We start from the raw sequence: 15,511 nt of genomic DNA, 5'->3' as shown, positions 1-15,511 counted from the left end.
ATTTGAATGGGTCCACAGACAGTCGGCAATAGTGTCATACTTGCAGACTGTCTGCAGACCCATTTAAATCAATGGTAGCGTAGCTCGCAGCGGGTTTCTCGCAGCAGGAAACTCGCTGCTAGCTACTAGCGTGTGAACGCACCCTTAAAAGGGTATTTTGGGATTTTTTTTATTTGACTGTGCTACAGGGGCTGTAAAGTTAGTGTAGTTTATAATATAGGGGGAGATTTATCAAAACCTGTGCAGAGGAAAAGTTGCCCAGTTGCCCATAGCAACCAATCTGTTTGCTTCTTTCATTTTAAAAAGGGCCTGTCCAAAATGAAAGAAGCGATCTGATTGGTTGCTATGTGCAACTGGTCAACTTTTCCTCTGCACAAGTTTTGATAAATCTCCCCCATAGTGTCTGTACCTGTGTGTGATGGCTGATCTTGCAATTTTTATGTGATCTTTGCCCCCCGATGCCATGGCATACATGAACACTGAAGCTTGGAGCTTCCATGTTCGTTACACCACGCCCCCTTCATTAATGTCTATGGGAGGGGGTGTGACGGCTATGTGCTAGCCGTCTCATAGACATGGATGAAGGGGGTGTGACGGCTGTGGTTGGCCATCATCCGACACAGAGTGGAGTTCGCTCAGTGCACCGGATCAATTAGGTGCCCCGGCAGAGATAGCCGCGGGGGGCCCAGCTCCGACCCCTCGTGATCAGACATCTTATCCTCTATCGTGTCGATAGGGGATATGATGTCTATGGGCGAAGTACCTCTTTAAGCACAGCATGCATGGACGGGAGCTTAGCTGTGCTGCAATGGGTGGGGTGACTGATGTGTGAGAGGGGGAAAAGTGACTTTACACTTACAAACAAGGAATCCTGGGACTTGTAGTTGCAGGGAGCAAACTCCAACAGGAAAGAGCCATTTCACAAAAAGAAAGCAACATTATGGTGGACTCACAAGACAGCCATTTAGCCCCAAGACAAGCACAAACTCTTTCTAAGCATGTCCATTACTGTCTGGCAGGTAAGTACTAAAGTCACCTTATGTTGGATAACCCCTTCAAATCCTATTGCTAACTTGTTGCATAACTCTTTTTTGTCTAGTAAAGGTGGATGACTTCCCAGAAGCATATAAAACTTTTGGCAGTGGTGTAGAAATGGCCATAACCATGAAGCCACATACAGCAGCAGAACATGCAGGGGGTGTGATAGCAAAGTCTACAGGTCAATCTGCAGTCCACGAGATTCCATACGTCTCAATGTATTGCTTTAGCCTGCAGCTGTAGCTACAAATCAATTTGTAGCGCTACAAAAAATTGCAATGTAGCCCACGATTTACACTGAATGTCTCCTTTCTGGGCTAGATGAATAATTAATAACAGTAGTTAGAGAATTTCCTGTTCTAATTACATTAGAATGATATCATGTGACTTGGAAATTCCCAGCCACCAGCATAAGACTAATGTGCAGGGCTCATACTGTATAATGTTCAGGTTTAGTTCAGACTCCTAGGTGTTAAACTTTATGATTAGAGAATATGTGACATGACATGTTATCATTTGTAGTACTACAGTGACAATCCCCTTTCCTGCCTGGAAATGTTTTGTGGGAAGATGTTTTACGTCGCGTTTTTCCTGGCATTCTATTTTTGTGGTTTTTGGGGGTTTAAAAACCCTGCAGCCAGATTTATTGTGTTGTTGCTTTTTATGTACCGGTGGCATACCCATATTTTGGCATTTTTTCTGATTTGTTTCTTCTTTATAGGACTTGAAAAATGCCACCAAAGTTTTAGTAAAAAAGAAAAAGAGATCAAATAAAGGCAACGTTAAGGAGGTATTACTGTATAATAAACAGTTCCCCATGTAAAACTGATACAAAGTAACAAAAAATATGAATATGTCACTGACCTGATCTCCCTGCGTTCCTCCATAGTCACCGAATGTGATTGAAATAAGTAAATAAGTTCACATCTGACTTCCTCTTCCTTGTTGGAGTGCAGACATGTGAGAGATTACATGGAGGACGGGTGACTCCCCGCCCTGTCAGAGTCACTGTGTGCAGGGAGCTCAACACTTTCTGTTTCTGTTCTCTGATTTTTATCCTATAGCCAAGTATAGGGTTGATATATTTTCTGTGGTTTACAATTATTTCCTTATTCTTTGTATCCATGTAGGAAAATATATTAGACTAGGTTTGATTGTAGGAATTCTTATAGGTCATATATTGTCTAACAGACTAGTGATACACAGTACACAAGACAATATTTCCTTTTATACAAATTATTATATGTGAGCCAAACAGATTTTGCTATTGCGCCCCCTCCTCACCATTCCCTGCATTTAACATGCTTGAAATTTTTACAACATGCATTTTGTTATAAGACCCTATTTTGGAAACTACTTAGAAAAATATCCCTGGAGTATAGTGTGCCTTTGCTCCCTTCGGTTGTATAATTTTTTTTTTTAATTTTTTTTTTTAGAAATGGGTCATAAAAATAAAAAAAAATATAAAAAAAATAAAGCTGCAAAAATAAAGGGGCACTCGGGACCCCCAGTTATGTGATCAGTGGAGATCACTTATCTATCCTATAGACAGGCCATAAGTTGTAATCCTGGGATAACCCTGGGATACAATATTCTTATTGTACAGTGGTCCCTCAAGTTACAATATTAATTGGTTCCAGGATGACCATTGTATGTTGAAACCATTGTATGTTGAGACCATAACTCTATGGAAACTTGATAATTTGTTCTGAAGCCACCAAAATGTCATCCAAAAATAGGAAAAAGTGAGGATTAACCCCTTAAGGACCAAGGACGTACCGGTACGTCCTTGGTCCTGCTCTTCTGATATAACGCGGGGTTACACAGTAACCCCGCGTCATATCATGGCGGGCCCGGCGTCATAGTGAAGCCGGGACCCGCCTCTAATAGCGCGCAGCGCCGATCGCGGCGCCGCGCGCTATTAACCCTTTAGCCGCGCGCTCAAAGCTGAGCCGCGCGGCTAAAAGTGAAAGTGAAAGTTCCCGGCTAGCTCAGTCGGGCTGTTCGGGATAGCCGCGGCTAATCGCGGCATCCCGAACAGCTGACAGGACAGCGGGAGGGCCCCTTCCTGCCTCCTCGCTGTCCGATCGCCGAATGACTGCTCAGTGCCTGAGATCCAGGCATGAGCAGTCATCCGGCAGAATCGTTGATCACTGGTTTCTTATGAGAAACCAGTGATCAGCATAGAAGATCAGTGTGTGCAGTGTTATAGGTCCCTATGGGACCTATAACACTGCAAAAAAAAAGTGAAAAAAAAAAGTGAATAAAGATCATTTAACTCCTCCCCTATTAAAAGTTTGAATCACCCCCCTTTTCCAATAAAAAAAAACACAGTGTAAATAAAAAAAAAAATAAACATATGTGGTATTACCGCGTGCGGAAATGTCCGAGTTATAAAAATATATCATTAATTAAACCGCTCGGTCAATGGCGTGCGCGCAAAAAAATTCCAAAGTCCAAAATAGTGCATTTTTGGTCACTTTTTATATCATTTAAAAATGAATAAAAAGTCCTATCAATGCAAAAATTGTACCGTTAAAAACTTCAGATCACGGCGCAAAGAATGAGCCCTCATACCGCCCCATACACGGAAAAATAAAAAAGTTATAGGGGTCAGAAGATGACAATTTTAAACGTATTAATTTTCCTGCATGTATTTATGATTTTTTCCAGAAGTCCGACAAAATCAAACCTATATAAGTAGGGTATCATTTTAATCGTATGGACCTACAGAATACATATCAGGTGTCATTTTTACCGAAAAATGTACTACGTAGAAACGGAAGCCCCCAAAAGTTACAAAACAGCGGTTTTTTTTCAATTTTGTCGCACAATGATTTTTTTTCCCGCTTCACCATAGATTTTTGGGCAAAATGACTGACGTCATTACAAAGTAGAATTGGTGGCGCAAAAAATAAGCCATCATATGGATTTTTAGGTGTAAATTTGAAAGAGTTATGATTTTTTAAAGGCAAGGAGCAAAAAACGAAAATGCAAAAACGGAAAAACCTCCGGTCCTTAAGGGGTTAAAGATAAATAAGTAGATAACTAATATAGATAAAGCAATTCCATACATATAAAAGTAAGAAAGATATGCTAGGAGCTGTAAATCTAAGTCTATTTCAGTGTTTCCCAACCAGGGTGCCTCCAGCTGTTGCAAAACTACAACTCCCAGCATGCCCGGACAGCCTTTGGAGAGGACGAGAGGAAGACCGGAGGACGCGGTGGGGGGCGGGGAGTGCTGGGGCCCGGCCCCGGTACTTACCTCGTCCCTGAAGACCCGGATCCCGGCGATGAAGACGGCGGCGACAGGTGAGTTCCTCTTCAGCCGCGGTCGGGCCCTTTACAGCAATGCACGTCGCCGTAAAGCGACATGCATTGCTGTATTGGGACCCTGTATACTACAACTCCCAGCATGCCCAGACAGCCCTTGGCGTCTGGGCATGCTGGGAGTTGTAGTTTTGCAACATCTGGAGGTGCACAGTTTTGGGACCACTGTACCCTTCCAGATGTTGCAAAACTACACATCCTCAGCATGCCCTTACTGTCCAGGCATGCTGGGAGTTGTAGTTCTGTAACATCTGGCCCTTCAGATGTTGCAGAACTACAACTCCCAGCATGCCTGGACAGTTTTGGCATACTGGGAGTTGTAGTTTTGCAACATCTGGAAGGGCACAGATTGGGAACCACTGTATTAGTGGTCTGCAAACTGTAGTCCTCCAGATGTTGCAAAACTACAACTCCAAGCACGCTGGGAGTTGTAGTTCGGCAACATCTGGCTCTAAAGATGTTGCCGAACTACTACTTCCAGCATGCCTGGGAATGTTTGGGAGTTGTGGTTTTGCAACAACTAGAGGCACACTGGTTGGGAAACATTGTCTGTTTCCTAACTCAGTGTTTCCCAACCCGTGTGCCTCCAGCTGTTGCAAAACTATAACTACCAGCATGCACTGATAGACTGTGCATGCTGGGAGTTGTAGTTTTGCAACAGCTGGAGGTTCCCCCCCCCCCCCCTGTGAATGTACAGGGTACATTCACATGGGCAGGAGGCTTACAGTGAGTATCAGGCTGCAAGTTTGCAATGCAGCAAATTTTGCGCGGCAGCTCAAACTCTCCCGCCGGTGTGTCTGTACCCTAAAAACACTACACTACACTAACACAAAATAAAATAAAAAGTAAAAAACACTACATATACCCCTACACAGCACCCCTCCCCTCCCCAATAAAAATGAAAAACGTCTGGTACGCCACTGTTTTCAAAATGGAGCCTCCAGCTGTTGCAAAACAACAACTCCCAGTATTGCCGGACAGCCGTTGACTGTCCAGGCATGCTGGGAGTTTTGCAACAGCTGGAGGCACCCTGTTTGGGAATCACTGGCGTAGAATACTCCTATGCAAATCCCTAATTCAGGCCTCAAATGCACATGGCGCTCTCACTTCGGAGCCCTGTCGTATTTCAAGGCAACAGTTTAGGGTCACATATGGGGTATCGCCGTACTCGAGAGAAATTGTCTAACAAATTTTGGGGTGCTTTTTCTCCTTTCACTCCTTATGAAAAGGTGAAGTTGCGGTCTACACCAGCATGTTAGTGTAAAAAAATACATTTTTTACACTAACATGTTGGTGTTGCCCTTTACTTTTCATTTAGACAAGAGGTAAAAGGGAAAAAAGCCCCCCAAAATTTGTAATGCAATTTCTCCCGACTACGGAGATACCCCATATGTGGGCGCAAAGTGCTCTGGGGGCGCACAACAAGGCCCAGAAGGGAGAGTGCACCATGTACATTTGAGGTGATTTGCACAGGGGTGGCTGATTGTTACAGCGGTTTTGACAAACGCAAAAAAAAAAAAAAACACATGCGACCCCATTTCGGAAACTACACCCGTCACGGAATGTAATGAGGGGTGCAGTGAGAATTTACACCCCACTGGTGTCTGACAGATCTTTGGAACAGTGGGCTGTGCAAATTAAAAATGTTGTACAGCCCACTGTTCCAAAGATCTGACAGACACCAGTGGGGGGGGGGGGTTAAATGCTCACTGTACCCCTTGTTACATTCCTCAAGGGGTCTAGTTTCCAAAATGGTATGCCATGTGGGTATTTTTTGCTGTCCTGGCACCATAGGGGCTTCCTAAATGCGATATGCCCCCGAGCAAAATTCGCTCTCAAAAAGCCAAATATGACTCCTTCTTTTCTGAGCATTGTAGTTCGCCCGTAGTGCACTTCAGGTCAACTTATGGGGTACCTCCATACTCAGAAGAGATGGGGTTACAAATTTTGGGGTATTTTCTGCTATTAACCCTTGCATAAATGTGAAATTTGGGGGGAAACACACATTTTAGTGAAATTTTTGTAAAATTTTTTTTCACATATGCAAAAGTCGTGAAACCCCTGTGGGGTATTAAGGCTCACTTTACTCCTTGTTACGTTCCTCAAGGGGTCTAGTTTCCAAAATGGTATGCCATGTGTTTGTTTTTTTTCTGTTCTGGCAACATAGGGGCTTCCTAAATGCAACATGCACCCTAAAAACCATTTCAGAAAAACCTACTCTCCAAAATCCCCTTGTCGCTCCTTCGCTTCTGAGCCCTCTACTGCGCCCGCCGAACAATTTGCATAGACATATGAGGTATGTGCTTACTCGAGAGAAATTGGGCTACAAATATAAGTATACACTTTCTCCTTTTACTCCTTGTAAAAATTCAAAAATTGGGTCTACAGGAACATGCAAGTGTAAAAAATGAAGATTGTGAATTTTCTCCTTCACTTTGCTGCTATTACTGTGAAACACCTAAAGGGTGAAAATGCTGACTGAATGTCATTTTGAATACTTTGGGGGGTGCAGTTTTTATAATGTGGTCATTTGTGGGGAATTTCTAAGATGAAGACCCTTCAAATCCACTTCAAACCTGAACTGGTCCCTGAAAAATTGTGATTTTGGAAATTTTGTGAAAAATTGGAAAATTGCTGCTGAACTTTGAAGCCCTCTGGTGTCTTCCAAAAGTAAAATCACGTCAATTTTATGATGCAAACATAAAGTGGACATATTGTATATGTGAATAAAAAAAAAATATATTTGGAATATCCATTTTCCTTACAAGCAGAGAGCTTCAAAGTTAGAAAAATGCTAAATTTTCAATTTTTTCATCAAATTTTGGAATTTTTCACTAAGAAACGATGCAAATATCGACAAAATTTTACCAATAACATAAAGTAGAATATGTCACGAAAAACATTCTCGGAATCAGAATGATAGGTAAAAGCATTCCAGAGTTATTAATGTTTAAAGTGACAGTGGTCAGATGTTCAAAAACGCTCTGGTCCTAAGGTGTAAAATGGCCTGGTCCTTAAGGGGTTAATTATTGAAAGGATTAAGATTTTTTAATAGAAGTAATTTACAAATCTGTTTAACTTTCTGGAGCCAGTTGATGTATAAAAAAAAGTTTTTTCATGGAATACCCTTTTAACTAGAGTGGAAGAAGCCCCCCCACAATTGCCACAATGGGGCCCCACCTCTCAAGCTGCAGACGGCACAGGCTCTATTCATTGCTATACAACACCATTAGAGGATAAAACGCATTTGGAAACAAACATTTGTATGTACGGAGCTCCCTCCAGTGAATGTTCGGAGACAGGGCATGTTCTCATTAGGGGCCTTTGCAGTGGCGTGTATGGTGTGTATTCCAAATGGGACTGCAGAAATCATTCGTGATGAGCGGCTTTGCCCATATTCAAATTTGCAATATTTTGTGAATATATAGACGAATATTCATCCTATATTCGTGAATTTCACATATTCGTTATATTTGCATATTCGAAGAAGAAAACAGTGAGGGGGTGGGCAACTTCACTATTGGTTGCTAGGGATGTTGTTGATAACCTCTGACAAGAGTATTTGCATCATTTTAATTGGCCCACAAGTGAAAAGAAGGAATATGCAAATATTCTAATATGCTCAAAAAAAGCGAATATTCGCTATTTCAAATATATAGCAAATATATTTGCAATATTTGCAAATTTACGATAAAAAATTGAAATGCGAATATTTGCGCCCAACACTAGAAATGATTTGCGTTTATCTGTAACATTTTGTGGGTTACTAGGTCACATGAACATCTAGTGTTCAGTGAGAGGTGTGTACATCATACCTCCCAACCGTCCCAGATCCGGCAGGACATTCCTGTTTTTTAGGGTCATGTCCTGCCATTCCATGCCCCCATTCTTAAAGGGGTATTCCAGGGGTATTTAAAGGGGTATTTATATATCAACTGGCTCCGGAAAGTGAAACAGATTTGTAAATTACTTCTATTAAAAAATATTAATACTTCCAATAGTTATTAGCTTCTGAAGTTGAGTTGCTGTTTTCTGTCTAACTGCTTTCTGATGACTCACGTCCCGGGAGCTGTCCAGCTCCTATGGGGATATTCTCCCATCATGCAAGGGATATTCTCCCATCATGCACAGCTCCCGGGACGTGACATCATCATTGAGCAGTTAGACAGAAAACTTCAGAAGCTAATAACTATTGGAAGGATTAAGATTTTTTAATAGAAGTAATTTACAAAGCCGGAAGAAGGACGTTCCTACGTCCGAAACAGCCGGCGTAGCCTCTGAGTGCCCCTTACCGTCTCCGTCTATGCCGTGGTGATCCCGGACCTCGGGCCTGCAGCTGTTTACCCGCGGTGAGTGCACGCTACCTCTTTACATTGTATAATTTACAAATCTGTTTAACTTTCCGCAGCCAGTTGATATTTAAAAAAAGTTTTTGCCTGGAATACCCCTTTAATGAGTCCCAGCATTCACCATAAGTTCAAGCACAAGTGGTAGTTTATTGCAAAATCCTTCTGAAACAGGAACGCATTTTGGCCCTTAGGTTTCCTCTGCTGTCTAAGGGCCGAAAGATGTCATGTTTCAGAAGGATTTGAAATAAACTACCACTTGTGCTTGAATTTCTGGTGAGTGCTGGGACTCCTTTTCTATTATATGCCTACCAATCCTCGTTCACCACCTACAGCGGACGTGCCGAACTACTACCTTTACATCACCCATTCTTAATGAAACTCCCCGGCTCTACACAGTGTACTTGCAGAGCCTGGAATAGCAGCACTGTTTAAAAGGAGCCAGTACTCACTGTACAGCTGACAAGGAGGCTGCAGAGGAAGGTAGGTGCCGTGATCCTCACTGGCAAATGAGGAATTAGCAGGGCACCACATCAGTAAAGTACCAGTGGTAGCCCCTAGTGTTTGTGCCGCCGGAACCAGTCATCAGTTCTGGGACGGGAAGTTGCAGCCTGAAGTAGGCTCAGCAGTGATTGCACTAACATCTGATGGGTCAGCTATAACATTTAAACAGTACAAGGAGCTTAATAAAATCTGTAAAAATGTAATAAAAACAGCAAAAATTCAAAATGAGAGACAGGTGGCCAAAGAAAGCAAAACTAATCCTAAATATTTTTTTAGATATATAAATACAAAAAAAGCATGTAGGACCCCTTAATAATGATAATGGGGAGGTTGTCAAGGGCGATCAAGAGAAGGCGGAGCTACTGAATGGGTTCTTTAGTTCTGTATACACTATGGAAAAAGGAGCTGACATTGGCCAGGTCAGTGCTGGTAACACATGTAATGTACTGAACTGGCTTAATGTAGAGATGGTACAAGGTAAGTTAAGTAAAGTAAATGTAAGCAAATCTCCAGGGCCGGATGGACTACACGCAAGAGTTCTTAGAGAGGTAAGTTCAGTAATATCTGCACCCTTGTTCATGATATTTAGAGATTCTCTGGTGTCTGGTATTGTGCCAAGGGACTGGCGCAAGGCGAATGTGGTGCCAATCTTCAAGAAGGGCTCTAGGTCTTCGCCAGGCAATTATAGACCGGTAAGTCTAACGTGCATTGTGGGTAAATTGTTTGAAGGACTTATAAGGGATTACACACAGGAATACATAGGGGATAATAGTATTATAAGTGATAGCCAGCATGGGTTTACTAAGGATAGAAGTTGTCAAACCAATCTAATTTGCTTTTATGAAGAGGTGAGTAGAAGCCTTGACAGAGGAATGGCTGTGGATATAGTGTTTCTGGATTTTGCTAAAGCATTTGATACTGTCCCTCATAGACGTCTGACAGGTAAGTTAAGGTCTTTGGGCTTGGAAACTTTAGTTTGTAACTGGATTGAACACTGGCTCATGGATCGTACCCAGAGAATGGTGGTCAATGATTCGTACTCTGATTGGTCCCCGGTAATTAGTGGTGTACCCCAAGGTTCAGTATTGGGCCCGCTGTTGTTTAATTTATTTATCAATGATATAGAGGATGGTATTAACAGCTCTGTTTCTATCTTTGCAGATGACACCAAGCTTTGTAGCACAGTACAGTCTATAGAGGATGTGCATAAGTTACAAGATGACTTGGATAGACTAAGTGTCTGGGCATCCACTTGGCAAATGAGGTTCAATGTGGATAAATGTAAAGTTAGGCATCTGGGTACTAATAACCTGCATGCATCGTATGTCTTAGGGGGGATTAAACTGTCAGAGTCACTGGTAGAGAAGGATCTGGGTGTACTTGTAGATCACAGACTACAGAATAGCATGCAATGTCAGGCTGCTGCTTCCAAAGCCGGCAGGATATTGTCATGTATAAAAAGAGGCATGGACTCAAGGGACAGGGACATAATACTCCCCCTTTATAAATCATTGGTACGGCCTCACCTGGAATATGCTGTTCAGTTTTGGTCGCCTGTTCATAAAAGGGACACTGCAGAGTTGGAAAGGGTACAGAGACACGCGACTAAACTAATATGGGGCATGGAACAATCGTAGCTATGAGGAGCGATTAAAGGAGTTACAATTGTTTAGTCTTGAGAAGAGACGTTTAAGGGGGGATATGATAAACGTATATAAATGGCCCATACAAAAAATATGGAGAAAAACTGTTCCAGGTTAAACCCCCCCAAAGGACGAGGGGGCCCTCCCTCCATCTGGGGAAGAAAAGGTTTAGTCTAAAGGGGCGACACGCCTTCTTTACCGTGAGGACTGTGAATTTATGGAACGGTCTACCTCAGGAACTGGTCACAGCAGGAACAATTAACAGCTTTAAAACAGGGTTAGATACATTCCTGGAACAAAATAACATTAATGCTTATGCAGAATTATAAAACTACATCCCTTTCCCTTATCCCCTTACACCCTTCACTTCAATTCCCTGGTTGGACTTGATGGACGTATGTCTTTTTTCAACCATACTAACTATGTAACATGGGCAGTGTGCAGTGAGTAGGCTCAGTATCGGGTCTCTTTATCAGACTCTCTCATCAGTGCAGCTCGAGTTATCAGCAGGATTTGACTGGGGCCCCTACTGTGATCCACATCCAGGACTATGTGCCCCATACAATTCCCTAAAGCACACTCTTCTTTTCCATCCATGTCATGAACACCATGACAGAAATAAAGTGATCATGACACATTATTTATCCAACTACAGAGCTATATAAGTCTAGGTTTCCACACCGTTTTTTTCTGGCATTTTTTTGGAATACAGCCCCTGCAGTTTTCAAGCCAAAACCAGAAATGTATTCAAAAGGAATAGGACATATAAAGGAAGGACTTACACTTCTCCTTCCTACTGGATTCATTTCTGACTTCGGCTCAAAAACTGCAGCGGCAGTTGTCCAAAAAATGCCAGAAAAAAACCTGTGTCAAAACGTAGGAATTGTTTTTTGCAGGACAAGATGCACTTTTTATCGGCACCCTTTATATTACCATAAAATGATTTAGTGAACACAATGATTTGTAGGGTAACACTGAAGGAAATAAATACATACAATTGCACACACCAAGTTCACAGTACAGTATAAACAACATATTAACTTTATTTTCAGTACAGTCACACAAATTTATAGTTCTATATTAAATCCAAAATGTTTTTTATGTTTTGTTTTAAATAAAACAAAATACCGTATTTTTCGCCCTATAGGACGCACCAGCGTATAAGACGCACCCAATTTATAGGTGCAAAATCTAAAAAAATAAAGATTTTGAACCCAATAGTGGTCTTCAACCTGTGGACCTCCAAATGTTGCAAAACTACAACTCTCAGCATGCCCGGACAGCCGTTGGCTGTCCGGGCATGCTGGGAGTTGTAGTTTTGCAACATCTGGAGGTTCGCAGATTGAAGACCACTGCATAGGAGGTAATACTCACGTGTCCCCGCCGCTCCGGACCCGTCACCGCTGCCCTGGATGTCGCTCCATCGCTGTCGCCGTGTCCCCGTCACTCCGGAACGTCTCTGTTGCCGGCCGGGTATCCTCGCTCTCCGTCGCCGCCATCACGTCGTTACGCACGTACGCGATGACGAGGAAGGAGAGCGCCGGCCATACAGGGGATCCCTGAATGGAGAAGACACCGAGGAGGCAGGTAAGGTCCCTCCCGGTGTCCTGTAAGCACTAACCCGGCTATTCAGTCGGGCTGTTCAGGACCGCCGCGGTGAAATCGCGGCGGTCCCGAACAGCCCGACTGAACAGCCGGGTTAGTGTCACTTTCCCTTCAGACGCAGCAGTCAGCTTTGATCGCCGCGTCTGAAGGGTTAATACAGGGCATCACTGCGATCGGTGATGTCCTGTATTAGCCGCGGGTCCCGGCCGTTGATGGCCGCAGGGACCGCCGCGATAGGGGTGTATTCGTCGTATAAGACGCACCGACTTTTCCCCTCCAGTTTTGGGGAAGAAAAAGTGCGTCTTATACGGCGAAAAATACGGTAGCTTTTTCACCATTTTCTGACCCCTTGTAACTGTTATATTTTCCTGAAAATCGATGTGATGGCTAATTTTTGTGCAGATCTATAGGTTTTTCTTGTTACTTTTAGGCTAGGTTCAGACTATGGAATCAGAAAATTTTCTGCCCGGAGATTCCGAGTGCGGCCAGCGCTGACTGATTCAGTCGGCGTTAGGACCGCGCGAACACTGCAGTCTCCAAAAGACTGCAATGTGTTCCGCGAGTATTTCCACCTGAAGAAAGAGCAAAGCTATTCTTCAAGCGGAAATTTCCTAGCGGATTTCCTGTTCACAAATTCCACTTCACAAATTCACACTTCAGAATTTGTGAACGGAAACCCATTTACTACACTATACATTTGAGCAAGCGGAATTTCCCCTGCAATTTAAAAGCGGAATTGCAGGTGGAAATTCCGTCGTGTGAACTTAGCCTTGTGGGGTAGATTTACAACGATCAGCATATGTATGACAGATCTATTTTAGGTATACAGTGGACGTATACATCAGGGACACTGCCGGCACATGGATATTAGCCTCAGTTTGACTAAAAGGGGACATTTTTGGTGTAGATGAACAATTTTGCAACACTTTTCTGTAGTGGCAATATGTATGTGCACCAGATTTCTGAAAAAGTCAAATGGCATGTGATAAATATGGGGAGCAGCTTATACAGCGCTCACATCTCTGCTCTGTACTCCGGCCAGTGACAGGTAAATTAGTTCAGCTTTCAGGTGCTTCCGTGGGCTGGAAAAGGTGGATACAGTCCTAGGAGACTCTTTCCTAGGACTGTATCCACCTTTTCCAGCCCACCGGAGCACCTGAAAGCTGAACTAATTTATGCAGGATAAGTCATCAACGGCCGAGCAGAGAAGTTTGTGAATTTACTGTAAGTTCGCTCATCTCTAGTGGTCTCTAACTGTAGCCCTCCAGATGTTGCAAAACTACATCTCCCAGCACAGCCCAGACAGCTGTTTGGGCATGCTGGAATATGTAGTTTTGCAACAGCTGGAGGGCTACAGTTTGAGACCACTATATAGGTCCCTAAACTGTAGCCCTCCAGATCTTGCAAAACTACAACTCCTAGAATGCCCAAACAGCTGTTTGCTGTCTGGGCATGCTGGGATTTGTAGTTTTGCAACAGCTGGAGGATCACAGTATGGAGATCACTTTGCAGTGGTCTCTAAAACTGTAGCCCTCCAGATGTTGCAAAACTGCAAATCCCAGAATGCCCAAACAGCTGTCTCGGCATGCTGGGAGTTGTAGTTGCGTACCTCCAGCTGTTGCATAACTACATCTCCCAGCATGCCCTATGGTGATCAGTACATGCTGGGAGTTGTAGTTTTGCAACAGCTGGAGGCACACTGGTTGGAAAATACTGAGTTAGATGACAGAACCTAACTGAAGGTTTCCCAACCAGTGTGCCTCCAGCTGTTGCAAAACTACAACTCCCAGCATGCACGGTCTGTCAGTACATGCTGGGAGTTGTAGTTTTGAAACAGCTGGAGGTTTGCCCCCCCCCCCCCCCCCAGGTGAACGTACAGGGAACATTCACACGGGCAGGTTTACAGTAAGTTTCTTCCTTCAAGTTTGGGCTGCGGCAAATTTTTTGCCGCAGCGCAAACTCGTAGCGGGAAACTTACTGTAACCCGCCAGTGCGAATGTACCCTAAAAATACTACACTACAATAACACATAATAAAGAGTAAAACACTACATACACCCCCTTATACTGTCCCCCCCAATAACAATTAAAAACGTATTGTACGGCAGTGTTTCCAAAACGGAGACTCCAGCTGTTGCAAAACAACAACTCCCAGCATTTCTGGACAGCCACTGACTGTCCAGGCCTGCTGGGAGTTTAGCAACAGCTGGAGGCACCCTGTTTGGGAATCACTGGCATAGAATTCCCCTATGTCCACCCCTATGCAATCCCCAATTTAGTCCTCTAATGCGCATGGCACTCTCTCACTTCGGAGCCCTGTCGCATTTCAAGGAAACAGTTTAGGGCCACATATGGGGTATCGCCGTACTCGGGAGAAAATGCACTACAAATTTTGTGGGGCTTTTTCTCCTTTTACCCCTTTTGAAAAGGAAAAGTTGGGGGCTACACCAGCTTGTTAGTGTAAAAAAATAAAAATGTTTACACTAACATGCTGGTGTTGCCCCATACTTTTTATTTTCACAAGCGCTAAAAGGAAAAAAGGACCCCCAAAATTTGTAACGCAATTTCTCCTGAGTACGGAAATACACCATATGTGGGCGTAAAATGCTCTGCGGGCGCACAACAAGGCTCAGGAGTGAGAGCTCACCATGTACATTTGAGGCCTAAATTGGTGATTTGCACAGGGGTGGCCGATTTTACAGCGGTTCTAACAAACGCAAAAAAATAAATACCCACATGTGACCCCATTTTGGAAACTACACCCCTCACGTAATGTAATGTAATAAGGGGTACAATGAGCATTTACGCCCCACAGGTGTCTGACAGATTTTTGGAACAGTGGTACACAGCCCACTGTTCCAAAGATCTGTCAAACGCCAGTGGGGTGTAAATACTCACTGCACCCCTTATTAAATTCTGTGAGGGGTGTAGTTTCCAAAATAGGGTCACATGTGGGGGGTGGTGCACTGTTCTGGCACCACGGGGGGCTTTGTAAATGCACATGGCCCCTGACTTCCATTTCAAAAATTTTTTTCCCAAAAGCTCA

General features: G+C 43.4%; 1 protein-coding gene across 2 annotated transcripts in view; it reads right to left on the bottom strand.

The window, feature by feature from the left end:
- The window catches only part of LOC130276099 (protein SSUH2 homolog), a 49,411-nt gene extending 47,371 nt beyond the window's left edge, over positions 1-2,040 (bottom strand). For both annotated transcript variants that reach the window (XM_056525000.1, XM_056525001.1), the window contains exon 1: positions 1,903-2,040. In XM_056525000.1, the coding sequence (XP_056380975.1) occupies positions 1,903-1,925 (23 nt within the window). In that variant the 5' untranslated portion in view covers positions 1,926-2,040. The remainder of the gene's footprint in view (positions 1-1,902) is intronic.
- Between the last annotated feature and the right edge of the window lie 13,471 nt (positions 2,041-15,511).

The sequence above is a fragment of the Hyla sarda genome, chromosome 6 (assembly GCF_029499605.1).
Source record: "Hyla sarda isolate aHylSar1 chromosome 6, aHylSar1.hap1, whole genome shotgun sequence".
Classification (NCBI taxonomy): Eukaryota; Metazoa; Chordata; class Amphibia; order Anura; family Hylidae; genus Hyla; species Hyla sarda.
This window is presented reverse-complemented; position numbering and strand designations above follow the sequence as displayed.